This window comes from Clarias gariepinus, chromosome 16 (genome assembly GCF_024256425.1).
Source record: "Clarias gariepinus isolate MV-2021 ecotype Netherlands chromosome 16, CGAR_prim_01v2, whole genome shotgun sequence".
Lineage (NCBI taxonomy): Eukaryota > Metazoa > Chordata > Actinopteri > Siluriformes > Clariidae > Clarias > Clarias gariepinus.
The window spans coordinates 13725412-13743899 of record NC_071115.1 but is presented as its reverse complement, the minus strand read 5'-3'; the positions used below and the strand labels follow the sequence as shown (position 1 = coordinate 13743899).

The window sequence follows — 18488 nt, the reverse complement described above, 5'->3', positions numbered from 1 at the left end:
TTAACGGCTTTAAACTCTCGCTCTCGTCCCTCAACTACGGCTCTGCTTCGCGTTTTTTGGCTCGACGTCCTGGCTGATCACAAGGCTCTTGAACTATCACTCTCGTTCCTCCATTCTGGCTCTGCTTCACGTCTCTCCACGACACACTGCTTCAGGTTCTGACAGCTCCCCAAACGCCTCACGACCACCTCTGCTTCTTTGCATCTGAATCTATCTCTCTGCCACTTCTTCGCTTCTTTTTGACAGTTCTGTAAATGTTAATCAGTTTCATAGCTTCATTTGCGGAAAATTTCATCTCAAGTCCCATTTGACTTGAGCGCCTATTTATAAAAAGTATTTTATTGATATATTTTTACTTTGACAGTTGCGTATTTATGACAAAGCATACATTTTAAAGCCTTCAACTTGCTGCAGGAGCCTTGGCAAGTACTGTACAGTATGAACAATATTGACGTTCATCTCAAGGCACTCTTGCAGAAACATGTCTGAAAATCATTAGGAGTGTAGTGAAAGAACCAGAACAGTTCTCTAGTGCTCTGGTGCAGCACTATTCAGAAAATTGAAGTGTTTCGCAAAGGTTCCATTGTATTACATTTACCTTTCAAAATAATAAATAATAAAGTTACTGTTTTAACCAGACTTGGAGAATTTGGATCGTTAAAGTTTGCATTACAGATATCATGAGTTGTACAGCAGACACAACTGTTACTAAATTGTAGGAATGTCTCTTTAGTAAAAAAAATTTGATCATGGCAACTCATGCATTTTTATTGTGTTTATGTTTATTAAGCAATATAAATGTAACAATGATTTTAAATAACCATGTTGCTTGCCAATTAAATTTTCGAGTAAGCCTGAGATCTGAATGATGAACTAAATAATAATTGAGAATGTGCAAAAAAAAAAAAAAATGTTTGCTTTGTTCATTCTTCATGATTTCGCATAAACAGTGTGTGAAACCCATTCATTTGCTTTTTATATGATTTTCACACCTCTCTATTTCTCTGCTTCTTTTTCTTTTCTTCCTGCTGACTGTTCCATCTGCCGGCGCAATTCAGAGTACACAGTAAGTAAAAATTTTTCCCCCTATTGGTTATTTTCCATGAGCAATTAATGTGAGAACTCAATGTAGACAGCTGGACGTTGTAGTTTGTCATTTTTTCTCTTGTCTAGTCTGAGAGGCTTGATGTGTTAATGTGTGTTGGACATGTCCCGATGCTCAGTTTCATGACTGCTCAGCTCACTCCTGCTGTAGGGGAAAAAAAAATTTCTATTTCTATCTGTATTTTGTGTGTGTGTGTGTGTGTGTGTGTGTGTGTGTGTGTGTGTGTGTGTGTGTGTGTGTGTGTGTTTGTGTATTCACACCTTACTGCAGTTCCACTTCTCTAGGCAGTACCTTGGAAGCCTCAGTGGACCCAAATTGACTTAATGTATCACTTGATTTCTACACATTTTCTTAAAAAAAGAAAGAATCTATTAACTTGATGATATTGTACAGTTCAGGGGAGAATAATCATGTAATTTTATTTATTCATTTATTTATTTAATAGCATAAAACCAAAGAATCATTTTTAGATTTTCTAAAAGGTAAGAGCTTCATATAAAAAGTGCATTAAACCAAATTTTCAACCATAATACTTCTAAGCCTTACCAGCATATACATTAGCAAGTTAGCTCTACGAACTGCTTTGCATTATTGTTTAGTATTGGCACTTAACTTTCATTCTTCTGCTGGGTTTAGGCTGGATGGGGAAGTTTTCCTACTATCATCATACACAAGTTGCATGTTAATTTTGAGATTTTGGGGGGTTGAGCTCATCGAAGGTCTTCCTGATCGCTGGTCATTGTTTAGTGATGTTCTTCCGCTCAAAACACCTTGAACGACTTATTGCACATCGATGTAAACAAATGGTCAGAATTGCACCAGTTTCACAGCTCAGGATGGTACACAGGATGATGTCTTTTGGCACACTGACTTATGAAGGTTGGTGCTCCCTGAGACTGTGTGTGCAGCCTTGTGATGCCATCTATTGGCGTGTTACAGTATAAATATAGTCTCAAACATTTCTGATACCCCTTGTATGGTTCTGTATGGTTGAGTTTACAGAAGCACTCAACTCACCATACCACTCATTCTGGCTTATCATTCCATACATATTCATACTCAACTGGCCATATCATACACATTCTCCCTGAGCTCATTCAGGATCTGCTAACAAAAAAAAAATTGGGGCTCGAGTCAGGTTTCTCTCTGCGTACCCCATATTATCCCATTCAGGGCAGGTCTCCTGTTTTTTTATATACATTTTCCATACTGTTTGTTATCTGCAGACTACCTGTCCTGTTGCTAGCGTGGTCAAGTAGATTATACAGTAGATTACGACTGAGCCTGCTACATTAGCCAGAGTACTACTCCCTATAGAGGTACAGTAATTAGGGTTTGGACTCTAGACATCTCTAAAATGACACCATTCTGGGGTAACTCCAGGTAAAATCTGTACAGAAAGTTTTGTTTTTGTGTGTGCGCCTTTGTGTATGGACCATACGTAGTTTCATTTCTATTTCTGTAAAACGATTTTTTTCCCTGTAAACCTAAAACCCTGAGCCAAAACAATATTTTAAGTGGATATGTGCCTTTTGTATGAATCATGACCATCCATCTGTCCTGTTGGACCACAATCACAAAAGGTCTTGTGTAAGAGTAGTTTGATTCTAACAGAAATGCACTTTCCTAAGCCAGGCTAAAAGCACTGTGGTGTTATTTGGCTTTGCTGGAACACTGTGGGAGGTAATCGCATTAGCATAATCAGCATTAAGTATCAGTATGAAAGAACAAAAAAGGATCCAGTGAGTAATGGAGGACAGAGAGGACATGCTGTCAACTTGGGAAGATTGATTCTCCACAAGCAGGTGATTGACATTTTATAATTTAATGAGCAGTGAAAGGGTTTTATTTTAGGAAACAGTTATCACAAAATAAGTTATGAGTATACAGTCAGCTACAGAATTATTGATGCTCTTAGTAAAGCTGGGTTAAAAATGTTTAAATATATATATATATATATATATACTGTATGTACAGAGACAGATCACTTTATTAGAAATACCTGTTCACCTACAGTACATATCGATGCAGTTGCAGTAGGCTTACCCAACAAGGTTCAACTTTCTGTGGATTCTGAAGTGCTTTTCTGCTCACCTTGGTTATAAACAGTGGTTATTGGGGTAACCAAAGTCATGTCACCTGACAGGTCACATCATTCTTCTCTGACCTCTCATCAACAAGGAATTTCGGTCCAAAGAACTGCATTCCCTGGAGGTTTTTCTGGTTTTGCACCAAAATTTTACAATTAGGCATTTGGCAGATGCTATTATTCAGAGGAACTTAAAAAAGTGCGTAATTTTCCTCATTGGATAAATCCTTACACTAGATTAGTAGGGTACTAAGTATTAGTCAAACACTTTTTTTTTTTTTTTTTTTTTTATTGGGTGAGGGAAGGGAGAGATTAACCCAAGTACTTGTACAAGTACACAAAGAGATATGTCTTAAGTCCTCGTTTGAAGATTGGCAGACGCTCAACTGTACGGACATCTAAAGGAAGTTTATTTCACCACCTAGGCAGCAGAACAGAAATGAGTCTAGATGCACGTCTTCCTCGGTCTCTGACAGATGTTGGGAACAGCCGAGCAGTGCTGGAGGATCGGAGGGAACGTGATGGTGCGAGGTGTGATTAGAGCTGAGAGGTATGTGGGTGGTGGGCTGTTTTTAGCTTTGTAGGCAAGCATCAGTGCTTTGAATTTGATGCAGGCAGCTAGAAGAATCCAATGCAGGGAGCGGAGGAGTGGGGTAGTGTGGGAGAACTTGGGAAGGTTGAAAACAAGACGTACAGAGCCATTCTGGATGAGCTGCAAAATATAATTGGTGGACAAAGGCAGACCTGCCAGGAGCGGGTTGCGGTAGTCCAGTCGTGAAGTAGGTGTATGTGCTAGACTTTCTACTTCTTCTTTTTCTCCTTCCAGCTACTCCTGTTAGTGGTCACCACATCATACCATTTTTCTCCAGCTACCTCTGTACCACATCCTACAGTACCTAGCAGCTCCATCTCTCATCCCTCATCCCTCCTCTGCACATGTCCAAACCATCTTAATATAGTCTCTCTAACTTTGTCCCCAAACTGTCCTACCTGCACTGTGTGTCTAATATACTCATTCCTAATCCTGTCCATTTTTGTCAATCCCAAAGCATGTAGGTGCTAGACTTTGTTGTGCATGAAATCCTAGAAGATCTGCTGTTTCAAAACCAGTACCACCTATTCAACCTCATTAAAGATCATAGTTTCACCACATTCATGCTCTCCTTTATGAAAACATTACATAAGGCTCTTGACCTGTATCTGTAAGATTTTGTCCATTGTGCTGCTGCAGCGTTATTGGCTGATTGGATAATTTCAGGAATGAGCAGAAGTACAGATATTTTGATTCCACTGTCACCGCCAGCCTCGGCTTGCTCATCAGGGACAATCTTATCATTTTGATTCATACACATTCACATTCCATGCAAACTTCATACAAAATTATAGCAAATATTATTAATTATTATATGTCAATTTTTAAAAGCGCTGTACAAATAAAGTGTAATTGAATTTAAATAATAATGTGGTGCGTGGTGTAGTGGTTAGCACTGTCGCCTTGCACCTCCAAGGTCCGGGTTCGATTCCCGCCTCTGTGTGCATGGAGTTTGCATGGTCTCCCTGTGCTTGGTGGGTTTCCTCTTGGTGTGATTATAATATACATATATATATATATATATATATATATATATACAAAAAGTCATTTTTTAATTCAAATTGCCCCGGAGTATGAATAGGTCTGGAACTGACATACTGAGCTGATGTAAGTGAAAATCTGCTGTGTTACTTATTGCAGTCAAACGTATTGCACTCCTATGCTTGAGAGAAACTGTCTGAGTTGGAGATCGATTTGACACACTATGTGGATGATTGCACACCTTTCTGTGGAGAACAGGTCTCCCCCATGACTGATAACTCCTGCAATCATGATAACCCAGCATATGTGTCAGTTCTTCGACAATATGCCACAATAAAAATCATTGTGCATACATACTTTGTAACTTCTGTTGGGGTTTAAGTATTTAATATGACTGGCATACCTTTTGTTTAATGCAGAAATACGTTATGCTTTCTCTGTACACAGAAATGGATTGCTGGCTCATGTGCCGACTGATTCTGATGCTGGAAAGCCTATGTTTTTGTCCTCTCTCCAGGACAGTTTACCTCAGCACCAAGCGTACATGTTGTGTAGGCATTTTAAATCAATGTGATATACAGTCTTTCTGCTATCCCTGCATTGGCAGTTTGCCCCAAAAGATTTATTCCCTCTGCATTCTGCCTTCCTCCAGTCTCATAAGTCAGTGGGCCTTACACTATAGGTGGGTGGATATAAAGAAATACTGTGCATTAATTACTGCCAGGAATCATGTCCCTTTTTTTGGACCGTTTTATACCAAGTGATAACAGAGGTCTTTTGAAAATCATTACTTATGATTATAATTACCTAATACACTCTTGGCCAAATTCTATAAGAGACTGTGAGATATGATGTCATGTTGTTGTTACGTTGTATAAAGAAGATTCTCTATAGAAATAGACCTATAATTAAAGGATATGATTTTACACTTGATTATGTCATCAATCAGTGATCCAAGGCTTGTATGAGACAAGTAAATATCAACATAATTTATAATGAGCATGAGGTAATAAGGCTACTTTTCTGTCTGCTGGTATGTTTTGCCACTATTGTATTTGTAGCTCTTACTGTACATAAGGTTTGTGTAATCATGTACAGTCCCCTATTGATGGCTTTCTTGTCAAGCATTGTAGCTTTGTTTGCAGTGAAGAACGCAGTAAATTGACTGCCGCTGAGCGCAGCACTTTGCGTTCTAAGACGACTAGCTCAATTTAAGTGAGTCAATTTTTTGAATGTGTGGTTTATATAGGTGTCATCGAAACCTGACTTTTTAAAAATTACCTTTGGAACACTGAGTTAGAAAGCAGACTATTTCCTAGAAATATGTTAAATCAATCAATCAATCAATCAATCAATCAATCAATTAATCAATAAGAGATGTCAAAGAATTATTCAATATATCTGAAGGACACTTTCAGATTAGGCTTCGTAGCAAAGAAAATTAACTGACCAAGCCTCTTTTTATGTAAATAATACTTTCATAACACACTCGCTATCTTTAATAAGTCTTAGCTAGTATCGACTAAGCTACCTGGTTATCAACTAACAAAGATGGCCTAGAAAAAAAGTAAATTTTCAAGAACATTTATTTTGTCTGCTTTTTATTCGCTTTCAAATTAATGACTTCTCATCCTTAGTTTTACAGCCATGTTTCTTGCAATCTGCTCTTGATCTTAAAAAAAAAAAAACATGAAAAACAAAATAAAACGTGCATTGGTTATTAAGAAATAAATGGCAAATGTGAAAGCAGCTTTTGCAATGTTAGTCACCCAGTGGACACACACTCCTCCTCTTTAGAAGGTCTTTAAATCTCAAGACTCTCAAGGTCTATACTGTAGGTCTGTAGGTCGTCTACACAAAGATAAAGTATTGCTAATTACCCTGTGGAGACCCCTTAAAGACTTTAGTATCAGGACTTTCATAAATTAGTCCTCAAGACCTCTAGGGTTTTAACATTTTTAGGACTTTAATGGGTCGTCAGGATGTCTCCAATAGGTCACTAGTTTGTTTAGTCCTGAATACGTCCTATAGTTCGATCTCTGGAATAGAAAAAGATATATTAAAATATTAGAATATCGGCTGAACAAAAATAAACAAAAGCTAATAATAGTATGACATTTTATTTTTAGGATAAACTACTTAAATAGAATGAATTACAAACCTATAATAAACCTTTATGAGGGGTGTTCAAGTCAAAACAGGACTTTTTCAAATTTTTATATATATATATTTTTTAATGAAGGAGTAGAACCAACCGATGTATACAAGAATTTAAACACAGTATGGTGAAGAGACTCTTAGCTGCAATACATTTAACTGCTGCAAATGTTTTAAAGAAGGGTGTACATCCTTAAATGATAATCCTGACCAAGCCCACTTCAGTCATTCCCATAAACATTAAGAGAGCAGAACACCTGATCCCTAAAATTCAACAGATAACTTGTCGACAACTTGTGGAAAAGATGGATCTGTCTGTGGGAACTGTACACACAATCTTTCACAAACACCACTTGTACATTCCAGGAACTCATCTGGAAGTTAATGCCACACCCCCTGTAGAGCCCTGACCTCGCTTTAAGCTATTTCAACATTTTAGGGCCATTAAAGGAGTTCCTGGGAGGCCAACATTTCAGATATGAAGCCGGCAGTCCGATCACTGCTCTGGTGTACTGAGAAAACTTTCTGCCTTGATGTATCTAGGCACTAATGAAACTCTGGGATACTATAACTGCAGTAGTGTAACAGGGGATTATATGGACAAGTGAAGGTAGTTTTTACCTTAATAACGGTGTTCACTTGACTTGAACGCCCCTTGTATTTTAGTGAAACAGATCTAATATAAATATGTAAAAGCTACATGTGGCCAGAATTTGTTTTTGAGTATGCCCTGGGGACAAAATGTATTTGTGACAGTGTGTGCAACTTAGGGGAACAAAAGGTATAAAGTCTGAGCGCCTTTGTGAAGTGATTTTCACTGCCCTAAAAATCTATTATTTTTCACTTCCCCCTACCACGCTGTTCTCTCTCCAGTTCCCGCCAACCCTATTAGTATTTCCTATCTCCATAGTAATTGCTGAAACTGGAGTTAATCTAATCAAAGTATTGTTGAATCTCCAGAGGACTCCAGCAGCGCTGGGCTGTGTAGGGAGGAGAGGGAGTAGTGAGCAATGAGATAAGGAAGGGGTTGAGGCTGTAAATCCAACAAGCTGGAAAATAGCTCATCATTACAGCTGGCTGTCACACAGCAGGCTGGTAAAATGTGACTGTTATACAGTGTGTGCTCTGTGAGCATGGCGGAGCGGTTTGTTTAACAGCAGTTGGAGTAAACTTAACCAGATCTAAAACTTTGACAATATCTGTACAGCTTGAGTTGTGCTTTCAGGTGTGGATCCTGTTTTTTTTTCCTTGTGGGATTTATTACAGCCTAAAAGATTTCATGGGTTTCTCATCAATTAAAGAAGGCCTCTAGCTATGCCATGTGGCAGGTATATGCTCAGTGAATTTAACCATCTCAAGACGTTTAAAACCTTTTAATAGTGATTAGCATAAGTACCCAATGGGGAAAAAATTGAAATAGGTAAAAGGTTGTAAAAATAGGTAAAAGGGTAAAGCTAAAAATCTGAAAAAAGATGGTTTCTAATCTAGCACATTCTGTATCTGCTCATAACTTAATACAACTCTACTTATTATTATTACCCCCCCCAATTTTCTCCCTTATTTGGTCGTATCAAATTCCTCCCCATCGCTAGGGGGCTCCCACATTAAGGTTACTACCACTCAGTCAGAGGGCTGAAGACTATCATGTGTTTTCACCGAACCACGTGACATCAGCCGACCACATCTTTTTCGAACTGCCCCCTCATGCACCTTTGGGGGCGGTGTAACACACTCGGAGGACAGCGCTATCCGTTCCTTTCGCTTGCGTGAGCTCACAGACGCCCCTGATTGGCTGTAGAGCCGTGATTAACGCGGGAGCACTAAGTACCTCTCATCCCTCCCCTCTGAGAGAGCTCGGCCAATCAGCTCTCTCTAGGCCTCTGGCTGCGAGAGGTTACAGCATCACCCGGGATTTGAACTCGCGATCTCCGGGTGATAGGGCGAGCACTTTATCACTGCACTACTCGGAGGCCCACAGCTTAATATTTGGCGCAGGTTTAACTTAAGGCAAATACAGTGAAACCTCAGATTACGAGTAACTCAGTTTAAGAGTGTTCCGCAAGACGAGCAAAGATTTTAAATAAACTTTTATTTAGAAAATGAAATGTATCATGTATCACGCATGCGCTATTTGTTTTGACGCCGAGCGCCATGTGATCACAACTGAGCCAATGGTTTTTCTTTCTTTTGCGCTGCAGAATTGTGGTTAAATCATCTCCCCTGCTGGGTCTTAGTGCTCGTCTCTTACTGGTATAATCAACATTCGTGCACGCGTGTGCTGATTACTATAACACTGTGACCACGTGTGTGTGTGTGTAAAACATATTTTAGTTTGTGTTTGTAAGCGCATGTGTACAGCGCGCGTGTGCTGTTTCTTATAACACACATGTTTGCGTGCATGTAAAGCAAAAGAAAAGAAAATCCATTTTCTCTCTCCCTCTCTGTTACAGCCTATGGCCAGAATAAGCCATTCTGTGTCATGCCTTCATTGTGTTTTGTGAGGATTGTGACGGCTTGTGGGTGCGTTCCTGTAATTTCTGTGTCTCTTGCATATTTTGTCTATACAGGGTAAACTATTGTGTTAATTGGCTCTGTTGAGTGACACGTATAGCCATGCCCACCTCAAGAAAAAAAAGCGCTTTATTCGCTTGTCTTACCACCTACCCCCAGTTTTGCAAGATGTTGTGACAAAATTCTGACTGGACAGACGAAGATACAGACAAAATTGTTTCGGTCCTCCAATAAATGAAACGTGAAGATAACGTTGAAAGAGTGAGTTTTGAGTTACTTTTATTTATATAGAATTGCAATAGTTATGAGTCATGTGTCCATTAAAGTTTTGTGCAAAATATCGGAACAGAGTGACTAAATTCTCCACATCTCTTGTGTGAAGAGAATTATACGACTGACCCCGTTTTAGTAAAGGTTATTTGAGAATACTTAAAGAGTTGATGAAGGGTCTGTGCTCCATGCAGAAATTTCGATATGTTTGTACATGTGAAGTTCCCTCTTCAATTCTAACCACAAATTTTCAACAGGGTTTTTATCTTAAGAGTGAAATGGCTATTGCAAAACACTGATTTCTTTTGTCCCACACCCATTTCTGTGTTAACTGAAACATGTGCTTTTTCATCAGTACGTTTTTAAAGGATGTATTGGCATCTGCAAATAGCAAATGGTCAACAACAATAGAGTTCATGCTATTAAAAGAAAAATAACTTTTATATAAACCACCTTATATACAGTGGATATAAAAACTTTACACATCCCTGGGGGTTATCATTTGAAGTGCCTCTCAAGTGGAAAAAATAAGGTGCAACAGTAACATTAACAAGAACTGGACCGCCCTCCAAAATTGAAGAAAAGACAAAAAGAAAACTGGTCAGGGAGGGTGCTAAGAGGCCTACAGCAACATTAAAGGAGATGTAGAAATTTCTCGCAAATACTGGCTGTGGCGCAAAAACAACACTGTAAATCACTAAAAGAACACCATACTCCACGATGAAGCATGGTGATGGCAGCATCATGCTTTGGGGCTGTTTTCCTTCAGCTGGAACTGAGGCCTTAGAAAGAATTATGAACAGTTCCAAATACCAGCCAATGTTGGCAAAAATCTTCAGGCTTCTGCTAGAAAGCTGAAGATGAACAGACTTTATCTTTTAGCATGACAACGACCCAAAGCATGCAACCAAATCAACCAAAGAATAGCTTTACCAGAAGAAGATTATAGTTTTGGAAAAGTCCATACAGATCCCAAACCTAAATCTGGTGGGGTGATTTGAAGAGGGATGTGCACGGAATGTATGGATACCTATTTGTAATTTTTTTTGCTTAGTAATGTTTGGGAAGTTGGTTAAAAGTTCAGTTCATTGTATTACCTATTTTGAGCCCAGAAAACCTGGCATTTTAACAGGGGTGTGTTAACTTTTTATATCCACAGTACATAAATTAATTAAATATTAATAATAAAATTAATAATAAATATATATGTTATTTAATAGAAATGAGGTAGTACCTGCTTGATCTAATTAAAAACTGTCAAATTGTCTGTGCTAGGAAGTACGATAAAACAATATATTACCATAACTAATGAAATGATAAGACTTTGTATGGATATCTTAATACAACATGGTACACATAGATAAATTGATTAAGGAATAACACATGACAGGTAAACACTGGCGGATAACAAATCACTCACAGGTCTGTATGGAGATGTGACTAACAGAAAACAGAAATATAAACCACTAGTACTAGTACATGGTACAAGGAGTCAGGGACTGAGACAATGAATGTAGAGACAATGATATAGGTGATCATTATAAATCTTGTTGCCGCTTTTAATTTATTTATTTTTCCCCTTGTAGTGTTCTTTCCTGCCAAAGTTTTCCATTCACATAGAGACAAAATATGAGGACAACAATGGCAGCAATGACAATGTGAGTAAGTACCTGTGGTATTTGTGTGTGTTTGTGTGGTTATACAACACTGTGCAAAAGCTAATTTCTAATTTAAATTTAAAATGAATTCAATTTTGTAGATTAAATTAAATAAATGGGTACAACTTTTTTTTACTGCGACAGGCTGCAAAATGCATAAACATACAATTAAAAAATTGATTGTTTATGTACAGTAACGACATCAGCAGCAGCCTCATTTCCCCTCTCATCATTTATATCACTCTGTATTCTGCACCACCAACATACTACCTGTCATCATCTGGACCGGTTTCTCACTGGGTCATGTCTTAAGTTAGATGGTTTTTATGCTTGAATGATTCATAGGTCACTGTGTGGCTTAAGAAACAAAAGCATTCCGGCTCAATTACAGGGACTGCACTGAAAAAGAGATCCAAATATGTGCCACAAATGCCTAGAGAACTATTCCTTAAGACTACATTTTTGTACAAAAATACAAGAAAGTCTGCCTCTTTGGAAGCAAAAATATGAATGAGAGGTGGCTTATATTTGCACAGCGCTGTGTATGTATTTATACTAAATACACACTGTATAATGTGCTTGTGTATGTATTTATAAATGTATGTATGTGTATGTATATATAAAATATGATAGATGGATGAATTAATGTGCTATGGACTAGTTCTCTGTTTTATTAGAACTTAAACCTTAACAACAAATACTCTTACCGCCACCCCTGCCACTGCTGTCTTGAAATGCATGGCAAATTAAAGTCTTTTATAGTGCCCAAAGATATGTACTAAAAGTGTAAGCTCATTAAATATTAAAGTCAAACAGTCAATTTTTAAGATCTGTTTGCTCGCACATTATGGAAAATATCACAGTTGAGATATAACAGGGAGCAATAAAGGCATAGAGTTATTCAGTATTCTATTTTCAGAAATGTAGCTCATCCTGTGCAGTAACGTATACACTATATGAGGTGGCTTATTAGACTTTCTGCACACGCAGTTACTCATGTGGAGTTTCTGCTTCAATTCTGCCCCTATGGTGATAATATTAGCTTATCCGTGTGCCTTGTCAGTAAAATAATTAGGGTCCCAATCTATTTTATGGCATGTACTTCAAAATATAAAGCGCAATAACACTATTACACTGAGTACAAGCTAGATGACCAGTTCTGTTATAGGCATTATGAATGACAGGGTAAGTCAGAATTTTCATTAAGTCTGTGCTCGGGTACAACATCCAAGGTTTCACGAGTGCCATTTGATGTGGAACGTAATGAGGTTTGATACTTGAATGATGTTGTGTAAGGAATGATGCCTGACAAACGAGGCATGAGGAGAATCTGTGAACAATAATACTTGAAGGAGATCAGCACATTGAGCTTGAAGCACTGGTCTAATGACTAATGGTGAGGAACACGGATGTGCCCAAGAAATATGGCCACTATACTCCTACCTCTGCTGATGTCACTCCTTTTCTAGCATAAAAAAAAATGCTTTCTTAGTAGAGTCTTTTAGTTTCTATGGAGTCAAACAGGACTGAAAAGATTTTGCAGTTTCAAAACATTTTTCAGATACTGTACAGTTTGTGAAACTGAAGTATGCAGAAGTGAGAAAAGTACAAAAATCTCATCAGTTTCAAATTCCACACTCAGCAGCATTCACTTTAATACCTGTACACATACTTATTATATATCACTCATTCTTTATACCGCTTATCCTGCACAGGGTCACAGGAGGTCTGGGTGGGGCACTAAGTAGGGGTACCAATCCATCACAGGCCATAAGCACACTCATTCAAATATTATGGGAAATTTGGAAACACCAATTAGCTTAGCATGTCTTTAGATTGTGGGAAGAAACCCACCAAGCACAGGGAGCACATGCAAATGCCACTCACACAAACCCAAGGTGGGACTCCAACTCTCAGTCCTAGAGGTGCAAGACATATCCGGCCTGTGTTTCTGTATTCCATCCATCCATTTATCCAGGAACCTCGGTACTCCAAATAGGGGTTGTTGAGGTCAATGGTAATCATTGGTAACCAATTTATTTATTCCCATTTTTACAACTGTAGGTAAGACGTCCAGGTCGACATTCACACACATTCAAACACTACGGGCAATTTAGCCTAATCTGCATGACATTTGAACTGTGCGAGAAAATCAGAGTACTCAGAGAAAACCTGGGTCATGGGGAGGACATGCATACTCCATGTTCCCAAAGTCCCTGAGGCCGTTTTAAGAACTTGGGAAGCTTCAAAGGCATAGAGCGCAGCTGGAGTCAGTGCATCAAGAGCCACCATTCACAGATTTGTTTAGGAGATGGGCTACAAATGTTGTATTTCTAGTGTAAAGTCACCCCTGAACCAGAAAATATCAGAAGAGTCTTGCCTGATCAAGGCAGAAAAAGAACTGGACTGTTGCTTAATGTCCAGAGTTCTCTTTTCATAAAAAGTAAATTTTGCATTTTATATGGAAATTAAGGTGGAGAGTCACAGAATCCAAGTTGCTTCTTAAGATCCAATGTAAGGTTTTCAGTTTGTGGTTATTTGGGGCGCCATGCCACCTGCTTGTCCTGGTCACTGGTCCTTGGTCATCAAGTCCAAAGTCAACACAGCTATTTACCAGGAGATTTTAGAGTATTTCATGTTTCTGTCTGCTGACAAGTTTTATGGAAATGCTGATTTCTTTTTCCAGCAGAACTGGAACTTTTTCCAGCACCTGCCCGCAGTGCCAAAACTATCACTAACCTGTTTACTGACCGATATATTACTGTACCTGTTTGGCAGGCAAACACCGTAGGGAATCTATGGAGTATTGTTACAATATAATATGATCCAACAATATGGATGAGCTGAAGGCTGCTATCAAAGCATCCTTGTCTTTAATAACCCCCCAGCAACAGCCTGATTGATGCATTGACGTTCGCTGCATTGATCAAGTAATTTGTAGTACATAATGCGTCTTTTAGACGCAGGCTGATTTATCCAGAGTAACAAGTGTGTGGGATTTATAGTTACGTATAGTGTTTTAGAGCATTAAAATAAAGGGAAATATGAAAAAAAACAAGGAAAAATATGCACAAAATATTCTTTATCTGTTTGCAATATGTCTTATTCCAATAAAAAAAACTGCAGTAATGGCGTTTTATATGCCAAGTATTTAGTATAGAAATAACATTATTTTGGACGTTGGAGTTGGACATTTCTGTATTTTCAATTCTTGTAGAAAATCTTCTAATATTTTAAGATTTTTTATTTTTACAAGGTATAAACCAGAATAAGGTATAAATAAGAAATATTTTACTTTACTTGTAATGAATCTAGAATAAATGAGAGTTTCACTTTTCCCACAATACAAATTTTTTAGACGCATTATGTATACAGGGTGCCTCAATATTCTGACTACAGAAATGATAGCAAATGCTTAATTTGATGGCTTTTGACTTCCCGGAAATTGTGTATATGCCGAATACTCCTCTTGAGCAATGATTGTTCCGATTCCAGTAACCAATTTTTTTTAGGTCAAAGGCCTGCAATTTCAGCATTTGCTGTAACAGCAAAATGCAATTAAATTTCATTTTGGACTTTTACTCATTTTAGCAAATTATAATTTTCTAACAGAGTGCCAAAAACTCTGAAAAAAAAGCTTTATTCCTTAATTTAATATGCTGCCAATACTTGCTGTCTGCATTTTAAAAAAGTGAAATCAAAGCATGAGTTTTCTTGCTATATTTTATTTATTATCATTAAACTCATTAAACATATTATTGATACTTAATTGCATACTTACGTATATGAACACAAACATATCTGCAGGCTGATTTATCCAGAGTAATAAGTGTGTGGGATTTATAGTTATGTATAGTGTTTTATAGCTTTAAAATGAAAGAAAATATGAAAAAAACAAGGAAAAATATGCACAAAATATTCTTTATCTGTTTGCAATATTATATACTGTTTATTCCATTAAAAAGTAATGGAGTTTTATATGTGCACTGATCAACAATAAAATTATCACATTACCATAGAATATCAATTATATACCAGTAAACCAAGCATGGGTACACAAGTCGCACACATGCCTTTGGAGACCAAATGCCAGGCCACCACAGAGAAGCCAATGCAGCACAACTTGCCAAAAAAAGTAAATGCTGGACACCATAGAATGGTATCACAATATCCTGTGCATAACAGCCTGTCTCGCACAATACCTAACAAGCAAAGAGCCCAAGGCCACTGACCCGGCTTCCACATTCCCCAGATCCCAATTCCCTCGAATACCCATAAGACGCACCAGACAAACAAGACAGATCCATGGACGCCACACCTTGCAACCCACAGCACTCAAAGGATCTGTCATCAACGTCCTGGTGCCAGACGAGTACGAATCAAGTTGTTTAGTTATTTGCAGTGAAGAGGGCGTGATGGATGTGCCCGATGGAGACGAGTAGAATGAGATTTATCATTGTAGGTCCTGACAGCTTGTGAAAAGAAGCCGTTGATTGCATCTTCAGTATTTTTGGCCGGATCTGGGCAGAGGAACGAAGACTTTATAGGAGGAGTATCAGGGGGTCAGCACTATTCTGATATACTGAGGCAATGTAAGTGAAAAATGTTCTTCATTCACTGCAGGATTTTGCAGTCTGATGCACTGCAGGTCTCAGGGAATGAGTGAACAAAATTCACACATCTCTAATATCTGTATATATATATATATATATATATATATATATATATATATATATATATATATTAAACAGTATCATTATATACTCAGCAAAAAAAGAAACGTCCTCTGACTTTTAACTTATTTTACTTTCAGTAAACTTATATTTGTATAAGTTTAAAAGAGTTAACACCATAAGACATACACTAAAAATGTTTCACGGTGTCTCCCTGAATGAAGGGAGGCTCAAAATCAAAAGTACCAGTCAGTATCTGGTGTGGCCACCAGCTGCTTGAAGTACTGCAGTGCATCTCCTCCAGCCTCTCTCAGCCTATTGCGGACAGTCTGAGCACTGATGGAGGGATTGTGTGTTCCTGGTGTGACTCGGGCAGTTGTTGTGGCCATCCTGTACCTGTCACGCAGGTGTGATATTTGGATGTACCGATCCTGTGCAGGTGTTGTTACACGTGGTCTTCCACTGCGAGGATGATCAGCTGTCCTTCCTGTCTCCCTGTAGCGCTGTCTTAGGCGTCTCACAGTGCGGACATGGCAATTTATCGCCCTAGCCACATCAGCAGTCCTCATGCCTCCGTGCAGCATGCCTAATGCATGTTCACGCAGATGAGCAGGGACCCTGGGCATCTTTCTTTGGGTGTCTTTTACACGGTCGGTAGACAAGTCTCTTTAGTGTCCTGCGTTTTTAGTTTTAATTGATTATGGTTAATTGAAAATGCATGGAAAACATTGTTTAAACCCTTTACAATGAAGATCTGTAAAGTTATTTGGATTTTTACAACATTATTGTTGAAATACAGTCCTGAAAAAGGGGCGTTTCTTTTTTTGCAGAGTATATATTTATTTATTTTTTTGGTCTTAATAATGTTTTAAATAGTCTTCAACATTTTGCTGGATTTTTATAGATCAGAAAATAAGAGCTCATACTAGTTTTTTTTTCCACAAAAACTGATTTCTACCATTATTTTTCTGAATCCATTGACGCTGCACCTGTGGCATTAAACATGGACGCTCTCTGTTACTGCTGAATTTCTATAGTTGGCAGACACTAAATGAAAGCCTAGCGGCTATGTGTTTTTTTGTTTTGTTTTTTTATGTTTGAGTGCTGAAGCCACTTTGAAGATCCAGGAATTTTTTTTCATTGTAGGCAACGATGCTGTAGGCATCTGTCCATTTCATCACAGCTCATAATGCCATCAACATCCTTGTTGTTTTCACAGCTTCTTTGATTTGTGTTTCGGGTGAAAATAGCCTCTGAGTGCTGATGAGTCAGGAACATTGCTGAAGTTGTGATTCAGTTTAGTGGCTGTTTTATATATATTACAGTTTTGTGCTCTTTGTGTGATCTGTGGAATTGTATTATACAGTACAACGCACAAGAAAGGAGTCGGGCTGATTATAAAAATTGAGGTTGTACCAGACTGTATTATATTCCTTATTCTATAATCTGTCCACCTAAATTTCTATCTTCTTTTTATGTTCTCTATTTCATGAACACTTTCCCTTTATTCAAACATATCCCCTTTCCTGATACATCTTATTTATCGTCCTTATGAAGGTCTCCCTATCATTCTTGTATCATCCTTTTAGATTTTGCATGTATTTGTGATTCCAGTCACTTGATTATTGGTGATGTCTCTAGAGCCTCATATACTCTTACAGATGCATGCTGTTAAAAGAAAAGAGCTTTGATACAGAGGCATGCGCTGAAAGCATTAAAGTCTTTATAAGACTCTGAACACTCTGGAGTCTCAACGTGAGCAACAGCAGGTCTTAATATTATACAACAGTCAGCTTTTGATACTCGCGATCTCAGTCTCATTCGGAAATCCAGAGCTCCTCCTTCTGGTCAAAATACTGTAGGAGTACTCTGTGTCAAACAATAATAAAATAATCGAAGAATTAGAATCGCAACCTTCTAATCTTCATAATCTGATCTTCTTGAGCTATTAGTTTTTTACTGGCTATTATAAAGCACAGTGCAAAAATATTATTTTATTCACAACTTAATAAGATAAAAAATAAAATCACAAATCTAAAATTATTCTGCCTGTTTATAGGCATTTTTTGCTGAACTGAAGCTTGAAATTGTCTCATTCTTCTGGCAGGCAATTTAGCTTATTTGAAGCCTCATTTATTTTCCATACAGCTTATTCTGTGTAGGGTCACAAGGAGCCCGGATCCTATTCCAGGCAGATCAGGGCTCAAGGTAGGGCAACCCATCGCAGGGCACAGGTGCACACACAGTCAGTCATCTACTATAGGCAATTTGGAAAGCAATCAGCCTACAAACCCACAAAGCATGGCAAGTGCATGCAAGCTCCACGCACACCTAACTAGAGGTAAGAGTCAAACCTTAAGATTTTACTAAGATTTTTTGGGTTTTATGTTTTACCTCAACATAAAACCCAGAAAATCAACATATGACATTCAACATGAATATATATATAATC

General features: G+C 38.0%; 1 protein-coding gene across 1 annotated transcript in view; it reads left to right on the top strand.

The window, feature by feature from the left end:
• pitpnc1a (phosphatidylinositol transfer protein cytoplasmic 1a) overlaps positions 1-18488 on the top strand; it is a 77604-nt gene that overhangs the window by 47747 nt on the left and 11369 nt on the right. Inside the window, exons 5-6 of the mRNA XM_053514142.1 lie at positions 1059-1066; positions 11292-11363. Of these exons, the coding sequence (XP_053370117.1) occupies positions 1059-1066; positions 11292-11363 (80 nt within the window). The remainder of the gene's footprint in view (positions 1-1058; positions 1067-11291; positions 11364-18488) is intronic.